This window comes from Paramormyrops kingsleyae, chromosome 16 (assembly GCF_048594095.1).
Source record: "Paramormyrops kingsleyae isolate MSU_618 chromosome 16, PKINGS_0.4, whole genome shotgun sequence".
Lineage (NCBI taxonomy): Eukaryota > Metazoa > Chordata > Actinopteri > Osteoglossiformes > Mormyridae > Paramormyrops > Paramormyrops kingsleyae.
In genome coordinates, this window is record NC_132812.1 from 30,299,305 (window position 1) to 30,313,782 (window position 14,478).

The 14,478-nt window shown below is 39.4% G+C and overlaps 1 protein-coding gene and 1 long non-coding RNA gene across 6 annotated transcripts in view; both read left to right on the plus strand.

Annotated features, from left to right (window-relative positions):
• The first annotated feature begins 822 nt into the window (after positions 1 to 822).
• LOC140578583 (uncharacterized) lies at positions 823 to 1,917 on the plus strand. Its single transcript, XR_011982846.1, has 3 exons — positions 823 to 902; positions 1,024 to 1,114; positions 1,684 to 1,917. It is a non-coding gene; the product is annotated as an uncharacterized lncRNA (long non-coding RNA).
• A 680-nt stretch (positions 1,918 to 2,597) lies between these two features.
• Positions 2,598 to 14,478, plus strand: part of LOC111850243 (gamma-aminobutyric acid receptor subunit gamma-3) — a 50,835-nt gene continuing 38,954 nt past the window's right edge. For 2 of the 5 annotated variants that reach the window (XM_023823915.2, XM_023823914.2), the window contains exons 1-2: positions 3,357 to 3,774; positions 4,448 to 4,593. In XM_023823915.2, coding sequence (XP_023679683.1) covers positions 3,722 to 3,774; positions 4,448 to 4,593 — 199 coding nt within the window. In that variant the 5' untranslated portion in view covers positions 3,357 to 3,721. Of the gene's footprint in view, positions 2,629 to 3,356; positions 3,775 to 4,447; positions 4,594 to 13,028; positions 13,093 to 14,478 lie in introns of those variants that run through there. The other 3 variants (XM_023823913.2, XM_023823912.2, XM_072700144.1) reach the window with 3 other exon arrangements.

Sequence of the window (14,478 nt, forward strand, 5' to 3'; positions counted from 1 at the left end):
CACTCTAAGACAGGAATAAAATCATATGATGTTCACAGACACCTTGTCTTCCCCTCAGCCCCAAAATCACCTGCATCAGTAACAGCTATGAAAACTCTCTCTCTAGCTGCCATCAGGGCTGGAATAATTCTGTCCAATGTCCCAGTCACCCACCTCCATTTTTCCAGCCCCAGTCTTAATTTTCAATGCTAAACTAAAGTTGAAACCCTCTTTACTGAGTGAAGAACAGATTTCAAGATGCCAGCAGCTGAGGTTTGCCCTCTGAAAGCATGAAGCTGTCACCACGACCAGCATATTTACTGCTAGCTACAACTCTCCTCAAGTACACAGTCTTGATTACTTGTCAACATCTTATCTGTCCAAATTCTTTTATGACTCCGCATACGGCACTTTCAATATAATTGGTGACTTTTGATTGACAGAATTAGCAGTATTTGGTTGGCTTTGGGCCTCTGTCAGAAACATGCATCATACAACGCCTGATTCATTTTTCCACTGGAAAACCATTAGAATGCAGTTGTGGCAGGCAAGGGGGAATGAGATTGGTCCCTGGGGGTCTATTTAAGGAACAAGGGATGACCAAGGAGCTGTGGTCAGCCAATCAGGGGGAAGAACCTCTTCCATCAGACGGGCCAGGATGGGTTCTTCAGATGGGTCAGCTGGGAGATAGCACTCCATTTAGGCCAGTGATTCTCCATGCTGTCTCTTTGCAGGCTCAGATAAAGTGTAAACAACTAATTTATACTTTTGTTCTCCTCTTCCCTGACCTTCTCCCCAACACAGGGTTTAAATCAGTCCCGGCACCCTGGTTGGAGCAATTAGCAGCCACCATCTGCATCCTGTTGGCACTGTGTGGACATCACAGTTACCATCAGCTTTCGTGGTCCTGGTTGCCCCTGCTGGTATGAGGCAGATTCCCAGTGGACGGTCACATCACAGCAGATAATCACGCACAAATTCTGAAAGAAAGAAACCCTACTCTGTTAGAGTAACGAGAGTATTTGTGGTTGGTTACTTTTTCAGCCCTGGCTGGGTGTTAGTCTTCTCTGCATTGATTTCACGTACTTCACCAGGAGCAGAAAAGCATTAACCCACGAAGGTCCTGCCAGCACAGGTGGACTGGTCGTCTCTTCATTCAGTCACACAATAACAACAGTTGATATGATATGAAAGGCTGAATTCCATTAGTGGTCTCATACAGCTCGTCATACTGTGCATATTCAGCAGATGATTCTGAGAAAATTAACAGGATGTCGCCACTCTGAAACCTGGAATAAATGTAAAACGTCTGTCACTTTAGCGTGATATAACAGACGAGCCCATTTTCAGGACAATACCTTCAAGATTAGCTGCATTATTACCAAATATGGTAATATAGTTGACCTATTCTCAGATATATATATATATATATTAGCATCCTTCATGACAGCAAGAAATATACAATAAAAGTAATTTACCTCTGTTTTTTCAAAACTAGAGGTCTAAATCTGTGAATCTGTAGTTTGATATGTCATATATATATATTTATATATATTATAATTCCTCATATTATTCGATTTCCATGTTGATTTTTAAAGTTTTATTTTTAAAGCTTTATTTAGGATATTGTAGAAATTGGAAATAAAACCTTGGGCAATTTCTCACTAACAGTGACGCACGTCACTCTCTTTTATTAACTTGCAGCAGAAAAAACGCGCATCCAGAAAAGAGAGAAAAGGCAGTATCTTACCCGAAACATCCCATCACGTGAAGATGATCACCGATTCTAATAGGTCAATCACAACCCGGGTTAAGGTACAGATAGCCAATTACAGATTAGGTATCAAGCCTTCATGAACAACATAGACTTGATAGTATGGTGAATTATGCTCAATAAACTATTATGTGAAGTCGCTACAATATACACCATTGCAGACCCTTTCATTTGTAATGCCTTTAAGTCAAACAAAATATATACATTGCTTTTGTGCTTGACCAGAAAGACAATAATTGGTTTTAAAAAAATCAAACAAAAAATTAATAACTACCGTAACTATTATTTCTATGGCGCACACTGTGATAGACTTGTTGTCAACAAACAATACAAACAAGCATTTGAGCCTACATTTTAATCTTCAGGAAAAAGAAATAACATGTAAATAAGAATTTGTTAAACCTTTTCTAGTAGTTTTAAGAAAACTCTTCTAATAGGAAACTATTGGGAATTAAGAAATAAGTCTCGAGTTTTCCCAATCTATATTCCTGCCCTTTTTTCTTTTTCTATCCATGAAGGGTGAGGGAATCCCATTCGGACAAGATGAATCTTAAAGGGGGTTTATAAACGTTTGCCGTTTTGCATTTGTGCATATTCACGTACAATCCTGCAAACAATCGAGTACTCTGCAGACTATTCGTGATTTTTAATTCCCGTGCCCCCATGATGTTGACGAATGCTTGCCTGCTCGGTCAGCTGGGGATTCTGGGGAGAAAACTTCGGATCGGTGGGGGGCTGGAAGACGCGGAAATCAATATGAAACAGGTGCACATTAAAACAGTTTCAATCTCGAAGTCAAGTCTCAGTGGTCAACGGAAGATCGTCGTGTTGCCATTGATTTTACCCCAATGAATCACGAGAGGATAGTTTACCAAGTAAGAACCTGTTTCATACTGTATTTAACGTGCTTCCTCATCAATCTTTTCTGCCAATAACACTGATCAGTTTCTAAACTATTATAATGTCTAACAGTCCATCTTAACCATTCTTGCGTTAGTGCGAGACTACATAGGCTTATCAAAATTTATATCTGTGGAAGACAGGCAGAAATAATTATTTCGGCATAAGGTTTGTATTTAATAGCTATGTTATTATGAATTACATAGACCTAAATGCTTTAATATTTCGAATTCAGCTTTATGTATTGAAATTTTCTGTGAACAAGTGATTGATTTGTTTATTAGCATAATTAATACAGAAATTCCAAACCAATAAATGTAGAATGAAACAATTAATTGCATGAGTGCATACAGAAGAACACCTAAATGGAAAAAAATTGGCGACTTCTTTATCCAACACCCCGTCTACACGAGCTCCCAAGACACTGAGATCCGTTAACTGTGTTAACTGCCCACATTAGAACATTACGGCAGTTATATTGCAGGATCTATCTAGACAAAACCGAGAAAGACTAGATAGCAAATGTGTCAAGAAAAACTAAACACATCGGACATAATAATTACTACTTATTTCTGAAAGGGTGTGATCTTAGTCGCTACTTGAAATGTAATGGGGGCGACAGGAGAGAAAAGGCGCAATACGAGTAATAAATTCGTCCAGTTTTCTGACTTTTTTCACCCCAGAATACGTATAACAGGATAGATAAGGGAAAACTTTTGGGGAAAGAGTTAAGAGGTTTACCTGCTTCTGTAAACGTCAGTATGTCCGTGCATCTGGCCGTGCAATCAAGGGTGGCAAGTCCAACTTTGAGGAACGGGGGTGGTCTTTAATTTTAGACAATTGGCGATACGTGTGAGGATGCTCGGTATAGCAGCTCGAAATGCCACACCGTCGCCAGACGCGAATGCAGCATTTTCACGTGGATTATGAAGCATTTGATATTTTGCATCTGTTTTACAATAACAAGTGTTGGTAGTTTAGACTGCCGTGTAATAATTTTTAGCAGATCCTCAGCACTACGTTCGCACTGCGTGTAACACTAAACTGTGGATTCCTGCTATAACGAACATGACAAGCAGAGTGCTGGGTTATTTCCTACTTTTGTCGATCTGCTCTACGCGGTGAGTGATATTGCGGTTACAGTTGAGTGTTAAATTGTGATTTTATTCGAACCACTGCTTTCTCGCAAACAGTGCCAGCAGCGTTAGTTAACATTAATATATATATATATATATATATATATATATATATATATAGTGCGATATCTGTTTTGTTTCCTTTTAAAACTTTAATACTGCATGTTATTTCACATTTTATCCATACAAATTAATTAATATAATTATTAATAAATCTGTTACTTCATTCACAGATTGAATACAGACCATTGGTTCTCAATAATACGTTTTGCAATTGCCCAAGTCTTACAACAAAAATCTTATCAGGAAGGGTTTAAACAACAGCAACAATGATGTTTATTAATAAGCTTATTGATATAACAGGTCTCCCCACACAAAACTACGTTATCTCATAGTCCATAGTTGGTACAGCAAATGCAACATAATTTAACAAATGTTGCTTCTGGCGTAGATTATGTGAGTTGTTCTATTTTGTTGTACTTTGAAGAGAGAGATTACAGGAAAAGTTTATGTTAAAAAAATATATCTTGGGTTGGGTCGGCAGCCTGCCTCGTCTCATTCTCGTACTCTTACTTTCTGTCATTAAACTAAGGTGTGCATCATTGCTGAATGACAAACACAGCTACTAAAATAATATTAAACGACTTCTGTTTTGTAGTTCCCAGACCCTCGAATATGAAGAGGAATATGAAGATGTTACAGTAAACCAAATGCTGGCACCCAAAACTCAACAGAGAGACGCGACACAAATATTGAACAATTTACTGAAAGAGTATGACAAGAAACTTCGGCCGGATATCGGGAGTAAGTAGCTCTGTTACATTTTTCCGTAATAAACGTGCTGTATAGCGGGGTCTGTATTATTCGGGAGAACTCGGCTGGACCTCGCTCTGCGCATGCTCCAGCTGGGTTTCGAGACCACATGCGCGCACAGAAGCGGATGGTGTTTTTCTGTTACCTAAACTAACAAAAAGATCACGATGAATTGTAGCTGTTTTATTATCGAACTGCAGACCGGATAAAACTATTTTTGCACTGTACCATTTAATGCTATGTTGAAACCTATGCGTTAAGTATGAAATATTGCTATACAGTTGACTTAATTTAAAAGATGTAAGGTTGTACTTAAATGTGATTGATTTTGCAGACAGGAAAAATTATTACTGATATTCAGATTAAATGGGCATAGAAGTAGGCTACATAAGTGGGTTAGTGTCTGTGATCGAATGGTGGGTGCAAATCATGTGGTTGGCAGAGTGTTTTTATCACAATGGGAGCCTGGAGCAAATAAAACTGCTCAGACGGATACATAGCTGAGCCTGTGCTTGTATCCCATACATACAGTAGCTGAGCCTGTGCTTGTATCCCATACATAGCTGATCCTGTGCTTGTATCCCATACATAGCTGATCCTGTGCTTGTATCCCATACATAGCTGAGCCTGTGCTTGTATCCCATACATAGCTGATCCTGTGCTTGTATCCCATACATAGCTGAGCCTGTGCTTGTATCCCATACATAGCTGAGCCTGTGCTTGTATCCCATACATAGCTGAGCCTGTGCTTGTATCCCATACATAGCTGAGCCTGTGCTTGTATCCCATACATAGCTGATCCTGTGCTTGTATCCCATACATAGCTGAGCCTGTGCTTGTATCCCATACATAGCTGAGCCTGTGCTTGTATCCCATACGTAGCTGAGCCTGTGCTTGTACCTCATACATAGCTGAGCCTGTGCTTGTATCCCACACTTCGCTCTTACCTTTGTCTGTATGTCTCATAGGAAGGTAATTTGGGATGCCAGAAAATTAAAGAATTCCTGTGTCAACCTACTTGTAGAAATGGCAAAATAATTCAGTCTTATAAAACTGACGCTGATTAACTGTCGGCATTTGCCTTAGGAATTAATAGAACTGGTTTGAGATTGTATTGTTGCAGTTCTGTATCTGTAGTCATACCCATTCTTCTTTATAGTAGAATGACTTGCCTATGGGGTATCCCCAAATACTGTTTACAATTCCCAAATATTGTTTGATACAACTGAAGTTTGGATAAAAGTAAATATAATATTTAGGTTTCCTCAGAAACCGACTGCAGCAACTGAAAGCTTTAGGTACATAAATTAGTTAAATTAGTTAGTTTCCTCAAACCTTGGCCATTGAAGGATGATGTGTAAGTAATCATCACACTAAGCATGTATGAGAGTGCAGGAAAAAACACATCCAGAAACTGCAGAGGGGCTGCAAATGGTAACATTTTATTGGACAAATTAAAATATAATTTTTACATTTTATATAGAAATATACTGCATTCTTCACCTCATAGGTGCCTCTGGGAATCCCCCTCTGCTCTTTGTGAGAATGAGGTTTGCATGCTTTTGTGTGGCTTTCCCTTCTGCATTGAGAAACATGCAGTTACACTGTCTGCTGTCTCTCTATTGTCCCTGTGACTGTTGGTGCCCTACAATGGACTGGCCTTCTGTCTAGGGTCTACCCCAGCTTTGTGTCCTATATTACCTGGGGTGGGCTTCAGGCAATCCTGACCCAGATAAGCAGGTAAAATATGGATGGATGGTCTTTTATTAATAAGACAAATGAAAGTACTACCTATCTCACATATAAAGAATGCATGGAACAGCTCTCATTTCCCAAAACCACTTATCAAGGTGATGGCCCTGATTGCATAAACAACACTACACAAATGTATTATTCAATTTCAGAAAGCATCAATATGAATTGTATATTTGTGAGTCTGAGATTGCCCCACATTTTCATTTATAAATATAATACTAGAAGGTGAGATAATCTTGTTTCTTCTGCCCTGGAAGAGATCCAGTTTTTCTGTGTCACAGATGAATGGCACAAAATCACCTAGCTACTCCGTCTCATCCATTTTATAAATAAGCAAATGTGTTATTCATATCCATAAGATTCACACAGTAAAGTACTACATTGTGTACAGATGCATCCAGTGACAGAAGTGGCTCCGTTGTAACTCATAGAAAATGACAGAAGTCGACAGGAACCAATATATGCTCAGATGTCAACCGAGATCCTGCAGCGGTGACAGGAGAAGCTTTTACCACATCCTGGTGGTCTGTTGGGAGACAGTCTCCACCCTGCTGTTTTATACTCACATGTCGTTTTGCTGCAAAGTGGTCATGTGTCAGATTGTGAAAACATATCAAAGCAGTAATAACAACCGGGAATAATGCAACATTGCAAATGACTTGTATCTATTGATGGTAACGCTAATAGAAATGAGGAATACTATCTATTGATAATACTGCATCCATTTAAATAACTTAATTCTTAACTTCTTCTTAATAGCAAAGTAGTACTTATCTTCCGTAAGTGATAAGGATTCAGTAATGTTTCTCAGGACAGTAATTCCTAAGGTGACCCCGTCAGGCTTCTTCTGGTGATAATCCAACAAAGTAGGCAGATTGTAGTCAATGTATTTATTGAGAGTTCTGACTGATGAGCGAGCACAGCAAATTACTTTACAGCCTTTAAATTCAAGCTTTCAGGCAGTAAAGTTAATTTAAAGTGTTCTCTACATCTGAGTACTATATGTAAATGATAATGTGATCATTATGGTCTGTCTAGAATATGGTTTTGCTATCCTCTCCAAAATGAATGTATCCATTATATACTATCTGCATAGTGCTGTGAAGAATATTCTATAAAACACTTTTGTATTGCAAGAAATGTAATTTTGTGTTTGTAGGATTGATTTATAATGCTATATTGTTTTGCAAATGTACTGTATGTGAGATGGGACATGCCGGCTTGAGATGAACAATCCTATAAAGTTGGCTTTAAACACTTCTCAGTTCTCCCTTGCATATGGCAGATCTCAGTGAGGGCTTTAAACATATCCCGGTGACCTTTGGTTTCAGAAGAACCTAACCGATACAGAATTACGTCCAACAGGCAGCCTTTGAGGAAAGGTTACATCGCGCTATTGAGAAGGCCTTGCAGGGCGCTGGCTATTCACGAGGCCCATCAGCACCAGTGGAAGTCAACATATGTGGCATCTGTAGTGTCTCTGCAGGCTCTTGGTTTAAATGGGAGCACTGACCGTGTCTTTTATGCACGCAAAGGGGGTTCTGATATACAGAAACTCGTTTTACCAGCGGGAGTTGTCGCGATGGGCCACAAATCTGTCAAGGCATTGTGGAAGGCCACCGGACACCCAAAAATGATGTGGACCATACTTTGATAAATGATCAGTGTCCATGCCGCATTCCACACTGTCCGTGCCGCATTAAAGAATTACAGCGTCTTTATTGTTTGCTGTTGCCCGATATTGCGTAACTCTAACAACTCCAAAAACCTAACAATATTGTTGTTTGTCTGTTAGTTTTAATGGACAGTTTCCTGTGGACCTTGGGGCTTTCCAGTGCTGCAGTGGCGATGCTGTTTTCCAGTGGGAAACGGGGATCCTCCAAAGTGGGTCATCCTCTTTGGATAATGTGGGAATCCAACATAGCAGCTCAGTCTGTATGTAGCGGGACTTGGAAGTAATGATTGACAGTCCCGGTCCCCCATCTCCTGCCGGCCGCCAGGCTGTCGGTTGTAATGTAATGGAGGGTAGTTAGCCTTAGATGTCACTCTGAACAGTCCATAAATACTGTACTATGCATGGTGACTCGGATCCTAGCTTCAGGGTATCAGGGAAATCCTTCAGTAAGCCTTCAGAACAGCAGACTTAAAGCCGACGTTTTTCCAATAACCTGTCCAGCTTGCTGCAGACGACATGCTTGCTAATATGTGACACTCGCTATTTTAATTCTGATCCCACGTAACACATACCGTGTGCAGTCATGCCCAAGCAGCTGCTGTTCTGACTGGCACGTCTGCCCCAGAGGCTAAACGTGAGAGCCTGGCATGTTGGTGACGTCTGTCACACAAACGCAGACATCTGCTTGCATTTACAGCGGGATTCAGAACGCACGGGCTCTGCTTTCGCCCATAGCCTGTTTCTTAAACAGCCACATTGAAACTTATTGTACTAGGGGGTGTGGGGGGGGGGGGGGGGTGACACTGCTTTATTTTCTATTGGTTTACAGTTAGTTCTCTTTCTGAAAGAGAACCCTAAAGGTTTGAGTTAAAGGTAAAGTTCCTAAGTTCTGTTTTCCAGAATAGTTAATTTGTGCACTGTGCACTTTTTAGTTTGCGTGTGCCACGTATGCTTGTTTGCACTTTCCCTGTTTTGCACATTTATGTATGTTTATCTGTGTTCTGCACACTTGCTTCTGTACACAGAAGGATTTCTCCCTGGGATCAATAAAGTTATTCTTAATTTTAAAAGTGTGTTGAGTTTAGTAAAAGCACGTCATCCACTTAGCTTTTTTTTTCTTAGTTATATCTTTGTGGGGACTCTCCATTAATTTCTATGGGGAAAACTCTAATCCCAACATGACGACCTTAACCCCTACCCAGCCCTAACCTTAACCGTAAGTAACCAAACTAAATATTTTCGCTTTTTGATTGTGGTCACAGATCTTTTGTGGGGACATGAAAAATGGGCCCCACATTATGCACCCAAGTACACTCAAGCAAACTACACACCCCCTCCCCACTGTGGAGGTGTGATTCAGCCTGTTGAGACACCATGCTGTCCTGCTGCACTTTGATATTATTTATTTTTTATGCTGATGAAGCCATGTCCTTTGTAAAAATGTCAAAAATCAGGATATGACAAAATGTCTCATTAGCTGCATAAATATCCAGACACTTTTTACGGAATCCTATTAAGACGAAAATGAAATTGAAACATCTTAGTTTTGTCTGATGCTTCTGGGGTTCTCATAAATAACACTGAAGAAACGCTTATCAGTCACAAAAAGCACTAAAAGCCAAACCCATGATGCATTTTTTAATTTTCTAAATGGAATTGAGAATAATAAAATCTGACAGGACTGCAGTAGAGGAGAGGGAGATTATCAGGCATTTTTACAAATTGTACATATGCTACGTAACACAAACACAGTATGAAATGGGAAAATCACATAATTTTTCATTCTGTCCTCCTGGAAATTTTGCATGAAACCAGAAGGAAGCGTTTTTAAGTCTTTGCAGCAGATATATTTTGCTGTTATACTGTCATTCATTTTTCTTTGGTAGCCTTAGTTTCACTTTACACTTTTCTGTGGATGGATATGCGGAGCGTGCTCATACAGGGTTACATGGAAGACTCTCTCATGAGATTAAGCCGTGACCTTTTGCTGCTCGTCCCACACAATTACCTTCCCTGCTCACACTCCCAGTATTAGTCTTAATTTGCCCAGTACACTGGGTTGAGGCTGAGGTGCTGGTAAGAGATGTGCCCACAGCCCATTTTTATCCATGTTTAAAAGTTTCATGAGCAGTACAGCGGCTTTATGACGAGACTGGTGATGTGGCATCATTCGTATTGTACTTCACTGGATGCAGTTCTCCCAGTTCCTTACGCTGGCTGAGGAGATGGTCTCCCACAGCACTGGAGTATTCCAGTGGTCCATGACAGATGCTGCTTAAAATCTGTTCTCCTGTCTTAGCTGATTGAGTTATTGATCACCCAGGTAACATTTCTTGCTGATGAAAATCTCAGGTCTTCAATAATCTTTCAGATGCAAGTCCCATCTTTAGTTCCAGGCCTAGTTTATCTGACATCCTATAATTTGGGAGGTACACAGATGCCTTTTACCAGCATGCCCAGCGCGTACATGTGGTGGAACTAAACTGGTGGGGAAGTGTGTGAATGTGCGTGCAGTTGTGCTGTGCCGTGTGAGGTTTTCTCCATCTGTCTGAGGAGGTCAGGAGTAATTATAGATCTTTTGGCTGGAATGTAAGCAGAGCCTGACTGTTCTCAAGTGACGTGGAGAGTGGTCCATCTCACCCAGTTTGTTATATGAAGTCTCTCAGTGTACCAGTACTGTGGTGCATTGGGAAGCACCGTTTTTGCACCCCTCTCAGTTTGGGGGTGGAAATTCTTTTGATTTTGATTTTCTCATGCTGTCCAAAGATGTGCAGCCAGGTGGGGGCGCTATTTATGATATGCCCATTTCTTGATGTTTGCATGCCCTGCAATGGACTGGCATCCTGTCTAGGCTGATTCCAGCCTCCCTTGCAACCTTGTTCTGATTAAGTGGGTGGAAAATGAATGGAGAGATAAGAATAAAATGTGTTTACATTGTATTGAATGTTTTTGAAATGATTACATTTACTGTTACTTGAGTGGCCTATGTTTTTACTCAGCTATAGAGTAATAGCAAAAGCATGCTTTTCCCTAACTTTGACCTACTTCATTAGAAGAGATGCACACATGGAATGATATTAATGTCTCTAAATCATCTTCATATTGATCTTCATATTGTGCTGAAATGGCCTCTTCAAAGGGGATGAAAATAACACACCTATGGGAAAATGAGGTCTGACCTGCTTTTGAAATTTGATCACTTCAAGTACTATTACAACCAAATGGCCGGGATTTCAGTCCTTCTCCATTATTGCATGATGGTCTCTGCATCTTCTTCCACAGAAGTGGTGACCTGAGCCACTTTGCCAAGGGTCACGCCAAAGCTAATTTAGTCATTTGCATAAAGCTGACTGGTACCTCATTCATTTTATACATTTACATAAAAGCAGATATTTGTTTGTGGGACACATAGTCTATCTTTATATAGGGTCAGCATGTTCTTCATTATATTTTATGTATTATTATTATATTTTTTGTTGGCTCCACTGCCAAAATATTGTATATTGATTTATGCGTAATTCAGCAATTCTTACTTCATTCAGTACATAAATATTACAAAGGAAGAAGCGATTATGTATTTTTGTTGCCACTTTGATATGTAACTCTCTCAGAGAGGAAGCGGTGTAATGCTCCTGTCACAATTAATGTCTTTAATAAACTTCTTATTCTTAGCCTTTCTTTTACAGGAAGAACAATCTGAATATCATCACAATGTTTCCTAAATTACTGCTGTGTCAAGATCACCTGTTTCAATCATTGGAATGAGTGCTTTGATGAGTAGCAAATGCCAGATTAATCAAATGACCCTAACTTCCAATTAAAAATTAATTTAAGAATCACCTCTTAGATTAATTTAGCAATAATGGTAAATTATAATGCCATAAGTTTTAGGAATCAGCAAAATACATTTGAAATGAATGTGTCAAAGCCAAATTGCCATTGATCAAGATCTAGGCTGATTCCTGTGTAATGATCTGTGTTTGGGATATTTACACGCATATGTTACTGCCGTGGCCTTTGTGAATTCTACTTCTAAGGGAAAGAAGGCTTCTGTTAAGGTTCTGTTACTTAAATCAGTGTTTCTCAGACCTACCGGGAGCTGAGAGGGAGCAAAAACATAAATAGTATTATAATTTAACTTCATGTCCCATGAAATTGTATTGATGAATAAGTTTGGTGCACTATCTAATAAATCAGTTGTCCTAAGGTGTGTGTTTACAACGTGCATGACAACTCACTGCCAAAGGTTTGAAATTGCTGTAATAAAAAATGCAGGGACCTATACACTAAAGTATATTTTAGGTCCTTTGAAAAAAGAAGCATTTGTAGTTTTAAATTGCCATCTTGACACAAATCCAGGAGGTACACTTATAATTTATAGTGTTAGTAGCTCTTAGTGCTGAAAGAATTCTCATCTTTATGACACTTGATTAAGAGTTTTAACCTATTAAAGAAATAAACAGCAATAATAATAAAATATAAAAATTCCCTGAATGATGCCACAATAAAACAAAGGCTTAATTGTTTTTGTTTTTCAAAGCAAGGAAATAAGTGCTTAACGTCTAATTGATACATTGGGAATTCTGTAAGCAAATTAAATGGAAGCAGACGACAATAAGCTCTGCGTGTATTTGCATATTTCATTTACATATCTTACGAGAATGAAAATATACTACATGCGGAAAAGAAAACAATGAGTGTTTCTTAAAATCTATTAAAATGCAACCAGTGAGTAGGTCAGTCTTTTATAGCATCCAATTAAATCCGGCTTCAATAAGGGCTTAGAGATGAGAGGTCTCCCACTAACAGCCAACCGTTCAGCTGCTGTATCACACGACCTGGTTATCTTTCATTCGCATCACAGCATGCTATTCCTACCACTGTTATTTAATTATATTTTTCTGTGTAAATTACTTTCGACCTGTGTAAGATAGACTGTTCTATGCCATTTCATACAGTACAAATGAGTCATGATCCTTGTCTCTGGTTCTTATAGAGAACATGAGGAGGCACTCAGGGCAGAGAGCAGGTGGCTGGCCGGACCTGGCAGCGGTCAGTAGGTGTGCATCTCTGTAAATAGTCTTTGGAAAGGAACAGGTTGGAGAAGCTCAGTCTTCTGAGGTTTATTGTTGACTGCTGTTGTTTCCGGTTTTGCTCCAAGTGCCAACCAGGCACCGATGATGCACTTTCATAAAAAGACCCAAATAACCCATAATGGAAGGTGTTCCCGCTACTGGCTTCTTGCTGAAGGCTTTTATGCACTGGCAGTCACATCCCATCAATGGTTTGCTCCAGCTGAATGGGCAATATTGCTCAGCCTGACATTTCACAGTGCAGCAAGTCTGCACTCCGAAGCTTTGCTGGTCTGTTCGTTATAATTTACAGAAGAAAGCAAATACAGCACATCCACGTGCTTTCGGAAACTTGGCAAAGTGCTGCATTAGGGGGTGTTCATTCAAAAAAAAAAAAGGAAAAAACTTTTAAAGTATAATGAGACTTAAGTAAGTAACCCAACACAGTGCAGGAGTCTTCAGCTTGTTTTCCAGTTATAGATTAATTCTGACATCTGTGCTTTTTCTCCATGTTTAAAAAAAATGTGTAAAAAAAGTGTGAATCAGCAATGTGTTAGTGGCACTTGGAACAGGAAGCTGACAGACTTCATAATTTTTGATAACTTTTCAAATCACTTTTTTTAATTAGAGCTGTAGTTAAGATTTTACCGCAGCTAATTCTAATCTTCACCTTTTGAGGGTTTCACGATGGCCCTGCTCACAGTTTCACAAGAGTGGGGACTGACAGCATTTGACACATTGACTGACTAGCTGTGCTAAGAGTCAGATGATATTCCACCAGTGGCTTTTGTGTGTGTTTGAGAGAGTGAGGGCTCACGCCACTTATTGTGACTGATAGAACTCATAACTGAACCACAGTTTCTGAAAATAGAGAGGAACATTTTAATGACTTAAAATGAACCTTTTACTTTTCATTCCCAGCAGAGATGAGTCAGCAGTGAGGCTCCTTTGATTGGGTGGAGAAGCATTAATTTCTCTCCGAGGGAAGGCCAGTAGGAGATAGGGAACAACTTAAATCTCACAGGCGGATGTTTCATTTGGCAGAAATATTATAACAATTAGCAATTGCAGTAACACTTTACTTATACATATAATGCATTAGAGATACCTTCAAGATGCATTGTAATGGTCAGTATAAGAATTAATAAAGCATTATAGCATCTTCTGTTGACAGTCATAAGGAATTATAGTATTGATTATAATACTTCATAAGCTCCATTATAATGGTTGGTATAAGAATTTGGACACTTTGTACTCCATTATGAAGATATCTATACTGCATTATAGATGAGAGCTTCATAAAGCACTCATAATGCATAGTGAACTTGCTTATAATGCGTTATGCCTCTTTACATTCTTGACATGGGCGAAACC